The 16,204-nt window shown below is 37.5% G+C and overlaps 1 protein-coding gene across 1 annotated transcript in view; it reads left to right on the top strand.

The window, feature by feature from the left end:
- dapk1 (death associated protein kinase 1) overlaps positions 1 to 16,204 on the top strand; it is a 68,512-nt gene that overhangs the window by 12,860 nt on the left and 39,448 nt on the right. Inside the window, exon 3 of the mRNA XM_039649916.2 lies at positions 12,850 to 13,071. Within this exon, the coding sequence (XP_039505850.2) occupies positions 12,850 to 13,071 (222 nt within the window). The remainder of the gene's footprint in view (positions 1 to 12,849; positions 13,072 to 16,204) is intronic.

Genomic DNA, 16,204 nt, shown 5'->3' with positions numbered 1-16,204 from the left:
TAATTAATCAAATTATTCCTTAAAAGTTTACCATTTAAAATGAGTTTACACCAAAAAAAATAAACAAAAATATCTGAATAACAGACAGATGTCAAAGATTAAATATGAACTCTTTATTTTATATTGCCAACATTGAAGACACCTGATGTTAACAAGAAGAATCCTGAAGGAGAAAACCGAATTTTAAGCACCAAGGCAAACTTTCGTACTCTGTCAAATCGTGGTGTATGCAGGAACATAATGAAGGTAAACAGGCTTTATTAACAGAGGGGAAGCACCAGCACAACTGGCAACAGAATAAACAAAACAGAAATGAGGAACTAAATCACAAACATTTGGACATGATGAACAACAAATAAGTTGCCATAGAGACAAACAAGAACTAATACAGACATTACAGAAACTGAAAGAAACTAACATAACAATGGCATAAACATTGATATTAATGGTAAATGTTTCTTGAGCAGCAAATCAATATATTAGAATGATTTTTGATGGACCATGTGACTGAAGACTGGAGTTATGATGCTTAAAATTCAGCTTACCCATCATAGGAATATATACTTTTTAATATATTTTATTTGAAAATAAATTAAAATAAAATAGTTATTTAAATTATATTTTTGATCAAATAATTGTAGTCTTTGTGAGCATAAGAGACATCTTTTCTTTACTGACTCCATATTTTTGATGTTTATTATATGATACACTTGCAAAACAAGTAGCTATACTATATGACTAGAACATAAACTTCTAAAATTCAGGCTGCCGTCCTCTAGGATAGGTTTTTACTTTTGACCTTTTATAAAAAATTACTGAAATGCCATATTTAAAGTAGGTTGTAAGCTGTGTAGACACCAGCTCTGTATTGACAATTTCTCGATTTTTTTCTTCACTAAACATGCTGCATGCCTGTCTTCCAGTAATTGCAAAAAGCTTAGTGCTTTGTTACTTGCAATGTCTCAACTTTAAAATTGTCAATTTTATTATGAAATTCAAACAGTAAATGTTGTCGTCTCTTTACCAAATCACAAAGTAAACATGGGCGAACAACAGAAAGTTGAAAGATGTATTATTTATTTTCAGTCTCGGTATTCATCCAAGTGCATCCTGAATTTCTGGTTTCAGCTCAGAATTTTCATTTCGGTGCATCCCTAATTTAAAGAGCCCCTTATTAAAATATTGTTAGCAGCATGCTAATGGCAAACTCTATTGGTGGTTTTGTGTGGTGCTCAAGTGCGCTTATGGGCTATATGCAAGTTCCGCATTTGACGCAAGGATGATCGTCAGTTTCCTGTTGGGGAGATTAAAGCGGAGGAAAACCGAGGAAAACGGGATTATGGCAGAGTCTTCAAAATTTACTGTCCTCCCGTCTTTGAAACGAAACTTTCATACGTTTAAATGTAATTTTATATATACTTATGTTTATTTAATATAATTTTAAAACGAAGCATAAACACAACGAGGGGTGTCTGTTTTGTCTGTTTTTGTGACTGAAGTTTCTTTAGTATAACCATGAAGTATAAAATTCAATATAAATTCTCAGTATTGCATTGGACTCTACAATCTGCAGAAGTTATCGAGCATCCTTACACCTTCACCGGAAATACCGCCATGCATAGAGCCCATTGGCCTTTGATATTGACAAATCACTGGCTGCCTGTTATGGCTCAGAGCCTTCATCATTTGTTAATTTCATGCTGTTTTCACTTTAGTAGCTGACTCCATGCTCAATCTACTCTCTGTACAGCTCTTGTGATTAATTAAGCCCCAGCTATCCAGCATGGCTAATGCTGTGCCCCACCATCTGAAGCACTCCAAGTTACACTCCATCCCTTTATGATGGTTCAAAAAGTAGATGTTTGGCTGGAACGCTGGCTGTTTGCTGCCAGGAGGCAACTTTGTTTTCTAAGTCTTGCATAAGAACAGCTTGGACTGGAGACATGAGGAAGTGAGAGGAAATGAGGGTAACTGAAACAGCGCCATATTCCCAGGTGTGTCTCACTTGCTCAAAAGTTCAAAAGTGCAAGGCTTTCAGTAAAAGGTGGGATAAAATGTATGACAATCCTGATGCTGTAGTGCTTTCAGAATTCAGAATTATTTATGGATCAGACTGGTTTAGATTATGAGCCTCTCTTATCGCTGGGCTCTTTGGGTTGTAATAATATGGGGGTTGTTGAAAGCAATCAGGGGGCCGGCGTTGAGCTAACCAGTCAGGCACCCCACTGAACAGCCTGACGAACCAATGGTGGGCCGGCACAAAAGCTGCTTTGTCATAAAGCTTGCAGGGGTCGAAACCCAGTCGACATGATTATACAGAGTAGGTATTATCAGACGAGGCAGAGGCCAATCTGAAATGTACACTAGTGTTAATGTTGTCTCTTTTTTGCTTTTCTTTCATCTACTAAAAACTACATCCAACTGATTTTTTTATCTATTAATTTATTCAGAAATACTTATTCAATTCACAAATACTTGTTCAATTCATACATATTTGGCTAAAATGGAAATCTTCTATGATAAGCATGTTTTTAATATCAATATTTAAATTCAATTTGATGCATTTTTGGTATATTTGATTTTTTTTAAATATCGTAATTAATGTTGGCCACACACTTGAAGATTTTAAATCCAATTTTGGGCCCAATTTGCATCCCGGGGAGCTTGGCCCTATTTGAGGCTTGTCGCAACTGACCTCGCAATTTATAATTTTTTCTTAAATTGTTAATGTTAAGAACGTCAGCATTGTTTGACTACATGTACTGTAATGTCCTTCTGATATGTATCCTTGTTTTCGCATGGGTCCGGTTGCAGTCTCTTTTTTCTGTAGCCACTCCGAAGTCCGAACAAAGTCTTTTGCATTTTACAACAGGTGAATCTATGGTGGTCACTGGGGATGGTCGTTTGAACCTCCCTGGCTCCGCCATCAAATTGATTAGTTTAATTATATCAAGTGCTGTGACAAAAGGCTATAAATGTCCACCTCCAACATTCTCACTCGCAATACAGCTTATACTAGCCGAGACTCCTTCTTTTATTTGTACGGATGTGACGTAATGACGCAAAGACTCGAATCTCCCGCGGAAATCCACAAGTAACACTGGAATTAAAAACATTATTGCAAGCTATAAACAAATGTCTGTAGAGAAGCGCTTCCTGGACTCAAGTAAATAATCTTGAGGTGCTCTTTGGATTGGAAAAAAAACGTTGAAATGAACAGGAACATCCAAGGCACTCTCTTTAGAAAAGTTTAAAAGCCTTTATTTCTATGGTTTGGTCATAATCAACACTATTAAAACACTCCGACGCGATTCGGCATACAAGCCTTCACTTATTACAAGCTTACTGTTTTGAATCGAGCTACGGCAAGCAGATGTATTATGTATTATGTATTATGTATTTTCTCAAATATGTATTTTGGTTAATTTTTAACACCAAAAAAGCTAAGGCCTGCAGCTTTAAATGATATTCTATGTAAACTCAAATGTAAAAATTTAAGATACTACTTTTTACTTGATGGTACACCACATGACATTGGTTACACTTTACAATAAGGTTAATTTATTAAACATTAGTTAATGTATTAACTAACATGAACTAACCATGAGCAATACATTTGTTACTGTTTTTGTTAATCTTTGTTAACGTTAGTACAAATCCAGCTGTTCATTTTTTGTTCATGTTAGTTCACAGTGCATTAACTAATATTAACAAGATTTTAATAAAGTATTAGTAAATGTTGAAATTTACATTAACAAATTACAAACTTACAAACTTTTTAAAAATTACAACCCAAACTTTTATTGAAAGTTTTTCAAAACCATAAGAAACCAACATGATTACAAGGAATAAATGAATAAGAAGTGCATGTCTTTTAAACCTGATGTGTAGAACCTTATGGTAACTTTTTATATTATAGTTTTATATTTTATTAACCAATATGTTTATATTGTTTATTATATATGCAAGTGCACACTGCAAAATGTCTGTTGCAGTTATTATTTTAAATAAAGAGTTTCTTGTAATTGGTTGTCGAATCCCACCTGAGTTGAAACCTTTGGTTGGGTTTTCCCTTCACATGTGGATGGAGGCCTTTGAGACCACTTTCATCACACTGCTGCTATTCTAAGCGTGCATGACGTTGGTTTGGCACCAGGTGAAAATGCATCTTGTTTCCACAGTGTAAACACTGTAAAAGCAGATGAGAGCGCAAGCATTCCCTGAGTCACCTGACAATGAATCCTTGAGGTGAGACAGTAGGGAATGAAACCAAAGCTGGAAAAAAACCAACAGCTTACACTTGGGGAAAAAAAACAAACAAAAAAACAACGTTTTTTTCAAGGTTCAATATCTCTGTTGTGAATTGTACATCTTTGTTCTGTTTCAAGGTCGATGGTCTGTCGGTTTTTTACAGGAATACCGCACTCGTCTGGTTCATACATACAGACACTATTATACAATCCTGTGTTATATCAATATGCAGTTTGTACTCTGAAAATGAAAGGCAAAAAAAAAATGTTTCTTGAATTTGTCTTTTTTTCTGCTTCCTTGTTTTCCTTTGCCTTTTTCAATTTCCCGCTCGAATGAGCAAGCTAGCGTGCAAAATTGGTGGGTGTCCTTCGTAATCGACGATGTCCACACTGCATTTTAAAAAGTGTTGACCGCTGTGTCATTGTGCACTGTTCTGAGCAGTAATCTACAGTCATTCAAAAACAAATGCATTTTATGCAATGTTTAGGTTTTACTGTTGTGTGCTTCTGCATTTCACATGGCTTTAAATAAGATAGACAATTAATTGCCTTTCCCTTTGTAAAGAGGCTTGGTCTAGTGTTTCTCTTTGGCACATGCAGAGGAGTCAGCAGTCACCGTTGAGGCTGAGTAATTGGTTCAAAGGTCACTGTTCGCGGTACGCTGACATTTTATCTGGTATTAAAGTGTTTTGATGAGCCATCACTCTTTTGGATGTGGATTACATGAGGATTCTGCCCTCCAGCTGCGTTTTCCTCATATTGCTTTGTTGAGCCTGATCTCAGAACAGCAGGATGGTGGATCTTTTGAGGTCTCGTAGTAGTTACAGTCATATAATTTAACAGTAGAATCACTGGACACTATGTGACCAAAAGCTATGAAATAATGCCTTCGTAGACCGTAAGAATGCAACATGGCAGGTGAGATATTTTTGTTGCTAATGACATCCTATATTCAAAATGTGTTTGACATTTGGTAAAAACTGGCATCTGAAGGAAAGCTGTAACAAGTATCTCACGGTTAATTGCGTGGTTATCTAAGAAATTATTTAAACACAAATCGCCTAAACACAAAATAAGATATTTTAATAATGTCCTAGCTGTTGTATTTCATAGAATGATGGTGGATGGGTACCAGGGGCTGTCAAGCTACCCCAAAAATGAATAAATAAAAACAAATAAACACTAATAAATTTATCCTGAAACTATATTCCAAATTTTCTTAATCAGGAGTTGTTATTAACTGAAAATCTTGCTTGACATTCGATGTCACCATTCACTGTCATTGAATGGAAAATAACAGCTTGGATGTTGTTAAATATTCTTTTGTTGCACAGAAGAATGCCATTAAAGTTGGTAATGACATAATTGTTATTTTTGGATTAACTATCCCTTTAAATAGTCCAAACATGACTAGAAATATGTTTATGCTGCAGTGTGAGTCTATCTTTCACTGTGTCTAATAATGTGTGCCATTTTTGTATTTTATAGATATAGATATAGTGTGCTTTGTGTTTAAACATGCATTTGTCTTTTATGGTTTATTTGTGACTTTAGTATTAATATGCAATATAGAACAATAATATGAGGCTTTCTGTGTATCTCAGTGGATAAAATGCTGCATAATGGCTGTGCAGCACAACAAAGGTGCTCTGAATCCTAATGCCAACCTGGACTGTTCAACCGCACACAGGAAAGGAGGGTCATTTGGAAGAAAATGCATCATGTATAATAGTGAAACCAAGAAAAAAGGAACAAGCCCTGAAGACAGTGGCATTTGACCAGGCCCCTTTTCATCATTCGGCCGTGTTCATTACGTCTTCGTTGTCATATAGGTGATGTTTGCAATGACACCAGGTCATGCTGATGCTGGAGGTTTTGACAATTACATCCAATCCTGCCTGAAGAATGAGCCAGGCTCAAAGAATCTGTATTCAGACCACGCTAACCCACTTAAATATTCATCCAGAGCAGTAGCGACTGGTAAGGACTGTCCGTGTGTGTTACTCTAATGGCACTGAGTGCACCTGGCATTGTGTTTTCATTAGGAAGCAACCACTTAGTGAAGGATCTCTAATTTTTTAGAGTTTCTTACCTCCCATCCTTTTATATTTGCACATTCATGCTCATTCTCAACCTGTCATGACCGAGGCGAATTCCCATCTGACAGAAACGCCTCTGATCTTATTTGAACACCTTGTTATTCTGCGTTTCGTACAAAATGTTTCAGGGAAAGAGTTTGATCTCATTGCCATTCAAAATTGCATTTGACACACGCTTTTGTTCAAAAAGCTCATAATTATCCATAATTGGGTATTCGAAAGATAGCAGGCTGCATAAAATTCTGAAACACCTGCAGACAAGTCCTCCCCTGTGGGAATTCCCCCCTCTTACTTGTATGATTTGGGGAGGGTTTGAGTCATACAGCCAAAATGGACATTTTGGAATTAAATTACTTGGAATTATTTGTATATAAATATGCATTATATTAAATTAGTATATAATGTGTTTAATATATAGTTTTGTTTTAGTTGTTTAGTGTTTTTTATTTATGTATTGTAGTAGGGGGAAAGATAAAAAATAGGAAAAGCACTGGAATGAAAATAGTGTAATAAAGCTATGAAAACTTATATTATATTTTATATAATATAATATAAAATAAGTATATATATTTAATCATGCATGCTGGAAGGCCTGCAAAGAGAGCATTACAGTAGTCTAGTCTGGATAGAACAAGAGCATGGACAAGGAGTTGTATAGCATGCTCTGATAGGGAAGGCCTGATCCTCCTATTGTTATAGAAGGCAAATCTGCTGGACCAGACAGTTAGCAATGTGGTCTGTGAAGTTTAACTAATCATCAATCACAACTCCAAGGTTCCTGGCTGACCTTGATGGAGTTATGGATGATGAACCTAGCTGAATGGAGAAGTTGTAGTGTAGTGTTGGGGTGGCCGAGATCACAAGTAACTCTGTCTTTGCAAGGTTGAGTTGAAGATGGTGGTCCTTCATCCAGCAAGAAATGTCCAAGATGTATGCAGCTTCCGTCTGATCATCTGGCTGGAATAAGAGGTAGATTGTGTGTAATCGGCATAGGAGTGATAGGAAAGACCATGTTTCTGAATGACAGATCCTAAAAGAGAAGTGGTCCAAGCACTGAGCCCTGAGGCACCCCAGGAGCTAGCTGTTGCGACTTAGACCCCGACACCCTGAAGGACTTACCTGAGAAGTAACCTACTGGAGAAAACTCATGTGCTTCTCATGTGTGGGGATTGAGGCAAATCAACAAAAAACAGCGATCATCACAATAAGGGGTTGCACAGGACGAGTGTCCTGTAATCATAAGCATGGCGCTGATTCAAAAAGACGCTGTGGTTTTCCAAATCATCATTCTTATTCATTTGTGTTGAGAAATGCACATCTCTGTTTTTTGGCTCTCCTGGCCTAAAGATCTTTTTAGGCAGGCCCGGACTGCAAAAGGGAAACAGAGGCTGTTCACATCCCTCCATCTAACCCTCCTCCACAACCTGGCTCAAGTTTCACTGCAAAAGTTGGAAGCCTCTTTCCAAAGAAGTAACAAAGAACAACATGATCCCTCGCAATAGACTGTCTGGGAGTAAAAGCTAAGTTTGCTGGCCCGCTTTGTTTACATATTTTTTTATGTGTCCTTTAGGTATAAACATGCAAATTAAGTCATTATTAATGACTTAATAATGACAATGAGGTTGAGCGCGAGTGTAACTTGCACTTAAAGCACTGGGTCTCTCTTTAGGATCCTATGGGAATAATTATAGAGTGGGATTTTCTACTGAATGGGTTGTTGACATTTAGGCTTATTCATAACCTGGTCATGGAGCGCTGCTCCAGAACAGCCAGTTGCACTACAGAATTATACCATTCAATTTCCCCCCCTGTCCTTTTTATTGCTAAAATCATATTTTGACCATTTGACAATGTTTCTGATTTATTATTAATATATTATATTATGTCTTTGCTCTCCCCCTTGGCATCTGTATAATATATGTCTTGTGATGGAAAAATAAGATGATAATTGATAAAGAATTGATATTGATATTGATATAGATGGTCTGTACGCAAGCTGTATAGTTAAGATAATGTTTCACAATCACTTCACCAAAGCTGAATAATTCTGCCAAAAATGGCAGACTTATCATTGACATTCTAAGTCCATATGACTTTCTTACTTCTGTGAAACCAAAGATTATGTTAAATCTCCATTCAGTTTTTTTTTTCCCCCTTATAACATGGTTAAGCTCCAAACATGAAATAAATACATAGATTTGCTCTGGTCAAAGCAGTTCTTGTATTAACAGCTCACTGGAGGAGAAGATTATCAGTGAATAGTGATAATTGCATTTCAGTCTGTTCCTCACACAAGAACTATCGTATGACTGAATGACACCCTTTCCATGCAGACTCGCTACCTGTACTGGGAAAATATGTTCTACCGTTAAGAACCAAGGGGTTTGTGTCCTTCCTCAAACATAGCTCTTTGCTTTCAATGCTACTTCAGGTCTTGCATCTGCATGTTGGATTTACAAACTCCCTCAAGATACTTTCTTCAGACACTATGAACAATTATTAACAATTATTAAGTATTGTACATCAGTTTAATAATCTGTCATTGATGGTGTTATTGACGTCAATGTTTGTTTTTTTCTCTGAAATGCTTCATTTTTTTCTCATATGTGATGCAAATCCTATCCTAGGTTGTAATCCTGGTTATGAATATGGAACACTTAATCTGGATCTTAATCCGACAGTGCTTTCTTTATAATAACTTCTTTATAATAAGTTGTGCCTTCTGGTGCACAATGTAAAAAGGGGTCATGTGATGTACTGTAGTAACATTTTCCATTAAAATATTTGACTCGTTTAGGCTAAAAGGCAAAGTCCAGCAACTGCAATTAATGTTGATGTGGATTCTAACTTGATTAGTTCTAGTACACCATTCATTGAAATTCTTGTTTTTTTCATAGTCGGAGATATCCCTCTTTTCATAGTCCAAACTTCAATAGTTTAACCAAACTCATATCACTTTAAGACAAAGCCTGAGTTACTTACAACACTACAGACACTAGATGAATGCCAGCTCAGCTTCAGCCTTGATAATGGGGGCTTGTATCTTGTGCCCATCTTGTGTGTGTATCTTGTGCCCACTCTAAAGAGTGCTTCCTCTGGGCAAGCTCTTTAATGTCTGCTGTGATTGCCGCGGCTCTTCATCACCATGGTGCTCCAGATTTCACGATCACAAGCCCTGCTACACTGACATCTTGATACGCACATTTGCCCCATCTCCCATTCAGAGCTGGCAGAAACAGTTCTGAAAAGGACTTTGGGAACAGCCTAACTTGTATAAGAGAAAAACATGCCGTGTTATTGTCGTCCGGTTGCCGGGCTGTGTGTGACGATGTTTGCTGTGGACTGTTGTGCTCCGCAGGCCTCTTTCTAGGTGACATGACCCCCTCCTCTCCCTCTGCCCAGCCCCCAGCTCTGCTATAGAAACTGGCACAGCTGAAGAGACCATGCCCTCCTCTCACTGAGGAGTGTCGCTGACAAAAGCTTTTAGACATGCCTAAATGCTAAAAGTAACGCTGTCAGAACCATGAGGAATGACTTTCTGATTTTCAGTTATTTTTAATTCAGCTGTTGAAATGTGCCCAGGCCTATACAATATTATTTGCTTTTGCTTTTTTTAAAAAAATTACAAAAATATTTTCTATATGCAATCAATGATAGTTGTTATTTATTTATTCATTTATTTTTGTTAATTTTTAATTAAAATATCAGTGTGCTTCTCTCTCATGAATTTCAGTTTTCTAAAGCCATAAAATGGCTTTGTTTGAGGAACAGGCTGAACATTTATAAGAATTTTAATTTTGATTTAAAAATATTTTTTTTAGCAGCAGTGTAGTCATCTGTACTAGTCCTGAAAATGTGTTATTTGCGCCTAGAATTAAACTACTCTATTCATGTGGATTTTTTTTCTTTTTTTTTTACAATCTCTTCATGAACTTTTTGAAGCATAGTGGAATGGACATTCGACAGAGGGGCTGAAATCTGTCAGGTTTCATTAAAATATCTTTATTTGTGTTTTGAAGAGATACAAAGGTCTTATGGGTTTGGAATGACATGAGGGTGAGTAAATAATGATAGTTTTTTGGGAGTGAACTATCCATTTAAAAGCACACTGGTGAAGATGAAGATTAATTATTATTGAAAAATTATTGAAATTGAGGTGTGTTTCTTTTACAGAGTCATATGGCTTCAGAATATATGACTTGGAATATGATCATATGGACTAATTGTATGATAATTTTTTTGATCATTTTAAATCTTGACAGTCTTTATTCACTTTAATAGGTAGAAAGAAGTGGCATAGAAGTCCGTAGTACGTAGCCTCTAAAGGGATAAAAATATACAGACTTTCGCATGCTTACAATAAACGTATGTCGTGCTCACGAGAAACTTTTGAGTGTTCACAAGAAAACTATTACGTGTGCACTAATAAATTTTTCCGATCAAAACGTTTTTTTCCTGCACCGATCAACTGCCATGCTTCGCTCGTTTGCAAGACATGATATCTCTCGAGGAAAAACTCAAATCGCGCTTGCCCGTTTGTACTTCCTAGCTCATTTTCTCATGGGCGAGCCAAATCAGTGTTGCCAGACTTACGATAATTATCGGGGGGTGGTGGGGGTTTATTATGGGGGTGGTGATGGCGCAGTGGATAAGACACATGCCTCATGGTGTGAGAGACCCAGCTGTGTCCCTGAGCAAGACACTTAACCCCTAGTTGCTCCAGAGGCGTGCGACCTCTGACATATATAGCAATTGTAAGTCGCTTTGGATAAAAGCGTCAGCTAAATGAATAAATGTAAATGTAAATTGTATTTGTAGGATAGTTTTGACCTCTGACACTTCAATCGGAGGTCATTGTAATCATAGTGCTTCTATAGTCATTGATCTAGCCGTGGATCTAAGTCATGATTGTGAGGGGAAGGGTGAAGGTGAGAGAGCACGGCAGAAAGGGAGAGAGCGAGAGACCTGCCGCATGAAAGCTACACCCCCCTGTCAACAATCTGGTCAGCCGTCAACAATCTGGTCAGCCTTCTCCCCTCCCTCTCAACCATTTGGTTAGTGTACGATCATTTTCTTCCAAATATGATGATTTTGAGCGTCTGGTACAATACTTGGATTTTTCCAATCTGGCAACACTGAGCCAAATTCTCTGGACAGGCAAAGCAGAGAAAGGGGAGGTCATACGGAGGAGATTCAAGATCAGCTCATTTGAGCTTTTATTTTCTCAAAGGCAGAGAAAGATAGCTAAAGCTTGGTTTACACCGATTGAAATGTAGCCACTGGGGGACCATATACAGGCGAGGGGACTAATGTTAAAAAAAACCTCAGAAAGTGAAAATTTTTTAACGTTTTTAATCAACAGTACATTTTTGTCAACCTTTTCCCATATCTCTTGGAGGATCGCAATAATATCATATTGTGAGTACAGTAGAGTTCGTGATATTTATGTCATCGTGACATGAGGGTATCGTTACACCCCTACACAGCAAGGATCTCTGCTTTCTCGGAACATTTCAGACCCCAGATAAAATGCAAATGTACTGTCTCTCATTACTCGATTGCTGTCTGGGTGACAAAAGGTGGAGCAGGCAAGAATAGAGGCCCAGTGTTTTGTATTTGCATGAGAAAGCCCCATCCTAATGACCACTTTCCTTCCCTGTGTTATTTAGTTTTTTTGTTTCTTGGTCCCCAAAACAATTGTCATTTCTGTAGAAAGAAACCTCCCAACAGCTAACGTTTAAAAGAGACAGAAATTTCTGCAGGGCTGTGACATTTTGAGATGATCCTATTGGGATATTTCTCACAATAAATGCTGCTTGATCGGCAGAGTTATAAGCTTCAGGGGCCCAAATGTGCTTGTTTGTGTATGTGTGTTTGGTGTGATGGCTTTGAATGGCGTAGCGTGGGAGTCATTGTTGTCTACCCTGATTATATCAACCATTGAACAGGACTGAAAACCAATGAATATCCACACAGTATGTGGAAAAACTTAGATGATATGCTGTTTTGCGTTTAACATGCTGAAGAAATAGGCTTTATTTATGTCATTCAAAAATAAAATCTTACATTCGTACGCAGCTTGATATTAGTGATTAAATGTGATTGTGACGGTCAGCCTGACTCGATCCTGCTGGCAGTTTGTGACCATTCAGTGTGGCTGACTGTTGGTTTCTGGCAGCATGTTGTGGCTTACGGAGACTAAGATGGGAATGTGGAGTCCTGCTTGTTGGCAATATGCTATAGAGGAGCAAAACTGAATTCACACATTAACGAGTCATTTTCTCTTCTACTTTTAGAGCATTGCGTCATCCTCTGGATGCAGAAATATTATCACACAATGTTAATGTCCAAACTTGTGTTTTCAATTACGTATATTAGGTACTATTTTGGTCAGAACTGTTATATATCTATTTTTAATTTGCTTTGAATGACCAGGCTTTTGAATATTTGTTTGTTTGTGCTTGAACATTGACAATATTGTTTTGTTTTTGTTTTTTCAGTGGCCAGTTTGCAGTGGTAAAGAAATGCCGTCATAAGAACACTGGTGTGGAATATGCAGCCAAATTTATCAAGAAGAGGCGCAACAAATCAAGTCGGCGAGGGGTCTCCAAAGAGGACATTGAGAGGGAGGTCAGCATCTTAAGGGAAATCCAGCACTCGAATGTCATCACCCTGCACGATGTGTTTGAAAACAAGAGTGAGGTCATTCTCATCCTGGAGCTGTGAGTCAATGTTTTTCTTGCATTTACTGAGTCATGAAATCATTAAGAGCCTCCATTCATCTTATTTCTGTGGTACAATTAAAAACTCCGATCGGTAAAAGGTGCTAGTAGTACATGAACTACTGGTCATTTTAGAGTTCTGTAACATCACAGTATGATGAAATCTATTAAAGAAGTTGTCTAGGGATTCTCCCTGAATGCAGTTGCACCAACCTTTACTTACAAAGCAAACACTTGACAAGGTCAACAGTGGGGGGTTGAGGAGAACCAGTCTATCAAGTAGATGAACCAGTTTTGCCTGTTATGCTGTGCATATTTTTACACTACTGCCAATGTGTGTTCAAATGGAAAAGACGAATTGATGTCTATACTGTCTTAACTATACTTGTGCACTAAAACAAAGACCTTTGGTTGATACAGAAAAGTTTATTTTAAATTTATTATAAGTCAAGGCTCAACACTAAGGATTGTTTTCTACTGGCCTTGAGAACAATTGTTTTATAACAAAAAAAAATATTTTTGTCCAATTTCCAGTTTCCAAAAAAGACATTGTGATTCACCTTGTAGATTGTTGGTTTGGTTCGTGGCTTATAACGGTTTAATGAAGAGGGAGGAAATGAATGGGAAAAGTTAGCCGGCACTAATGCACCTCTATCGGTGCTGTACTATGTTAGGATGTAGTATTACTCTGTTGTGCTTCAAGAATCGCTTCCTAAAGTAACAGTCTAACCTAAAAATCAACACTAAGTCTAACATTGTAAGCAGCTTAAATGTGACCTAAAGGACATTAATTCCTTTTTATCTTGAATTATGAAATTAATTACCCATTATCATAACAGAATGTTTAAAAGATTTTGTTATTTGTATTTTAACAATGTAATACAAAGTTTACATAATTAGTGTCTAGAATGTCAAACCTCACCATTTCAGTAGAAATGTTTTTTAGACATAATTATGTGAAGGAATGTCTTTCCTCAGAACCTCTTGAAGTGTCTCCTCACCCAACTGGTTTTCTTTGCTACTTCATATCCTTTGACAAAGGGCATCCCTGCAGCTATGTTCTGAACTCATATTTGTTACACATTTCTCATCAGTGAAGCTATTTTGTTAACTAACTGAGGCGTCTATAGATAAGTACCTCACTGAAGGACATAACCGCACGATCCTGACCTCGGAACTGAAGGTCAAGTTTCATTTTCAGGTCATTTGGCTTCCTCTCAAATCTTTGTGCTCCCAACCAATATTGAGAATTGAGAAGTTACAAGCTATGATGTGTCTTTCTAGTCTCAGACGACATGCTCACGGACCCCCACAGTCCTTTTACTGACCGTCTGATGCGTTACAAAATAGTTGAATCTGATTGGCTTGAACTACGCAAAAAGATTTTTTTTTTTAAATCAGTCTGCTTGGAAACAAAGTTGTGTTTTGCAGGGTTACAGGTTGATACAATGAGTGATTTTGTGGAAGAACTAATTTTGTTTAAAGCCTTTAAATTAAAGATGTTCAAGCGATGTTGGTGACGTCACTTCTTTTTGACGTTCGAAGCATTTTCAAACAAAACGGAAGCTAGCTAGACCCTCCCTCCTTCTCATCCCGTCCCCTCCCCCTGTAGTTTTTCTGATGCTTTATTCAAGGTGTAATGTCGCCAGGTTAGATAAATGCTTTCAAATAATGTGGAAAAAAAAGAAACATTACCAGAAAAACACAATAAAACGTTTCGCCACCTGAGGTTATAACTTTAGCTCCCATACAAGACTACAATTGACTCTGTGCACGAGAAAAATGCTAACTTCCGCCTTGAGGGCGGATATTGGGTACTTCGGTTCCGGTTGCCGTTGTTTACATCCTACATCAGTGGACCGGCTATCTAAAGCTTAGCTATCTAAATATATTTGTCTAAAACTATGTTCGTTTGTTCATTGTCAAGTCAACCAACACAGTTTTCACTCATATTTGGGTGGAGCCAGGCGCTGCTGCATTGTGAAAAGTAAACGATATTTCACATTTTGTCACCGCACCCAAGCAGTCGCTTTACAGAGTGGAGCGTTGCGTATCCATGACAACTACTGTAGAAGGAAGTTTTTAGGCTACTAATTATTTATTATATTATACCTTTTAACCAGGAGAAGCCCCTGGGTTTAGAACCTATTTTGAAAGGGAGACGTATGTCTCGCGTATGTACACGCCGTCAAATGTCCGAGCGAAACAAAACAAAATGTAGATCTACATCTGCTGGGGAGCGATATTTATTTTTTCCTAGGATGGTAGGAGTGACGGGTAGGTTGGGGTTGAGGTAGGTCATATGCTATGTATATATATATATATATATATATATATATATATACACTGTGTATAATATATATATATATATATAAAATAATAACGTTAAGTAAACGGTATTCATAAAAACGCTGAAAAGAGATTATGCCTGTTGATAGCATGCCAAAAATACGTGATGCGTGTCATACATGCGCAATTTCATGAGATCAGTCTGAGCATGGATGTTGTTGTGACGTAACGTTCCCTTCAAAATGATGCAAATACTGAGAAATGTAATATTTAAACCCCTTCTCTCTTGCTCTGGGGAGCTGGAGGAAAATCATTAGCCAGTCGATTAACATAATCGACTGTAATATTCGGCAAATGTTCAAGACATCTAGAGAAACATACATCCTCTACGTCGTCCATCAGGCTACCGGAAACTAGACACCCCATATCGGTTTCGCAGCCGGAACTAGCATATGCTAACGTGCACATAGTCCATAATAGCAAGATGACGTTAGCATTGCGTTTCCCAGTCAGCATAAACAACGGCTCCATCCTGAACAAATATTGTCAAAGTTGTCAAAAGGCTATGAATGAACATTCAAATTCATAACAAACAGTGAGTGAAATCCATCATTCACACAAACTGTTGCCCTACTGTAAGTTTGCTGGATCATTTACAATACTCGATAGCTAGCTGCTAGAAACCTACATGTTGGATTCACCAAAGTTACCGCTGACTGCGTTGTTGTTAATTATATCCTTGTAGATCAGGCAAACATGAAAGTCCATTTATAAAAACCAAACTGGATTCACCCACCTGTCCAGCAAAAACAGAGCTACCTGAATGTTGGATTGGAAGCCCTTC

The sequence above is a fragment of the Pimephales promelas genome, chromosome 4, assembly GCF_988280905.1.
Source record: "Pimephales promelas chromosome 4, fPimPro1.hap1.1, whole genome shotgun sequence".
Classification (NCBI taxonomy): domain Eukaryota; kingdom Metazoa; phylum Chordata; class Actinopteri; order Cypriniformes; family Leuciscidae; genus Pimephales; species Pimephales promelas.
This window is presented reverse-complemented; position numbering and strand designations above follow the sequence as displayed.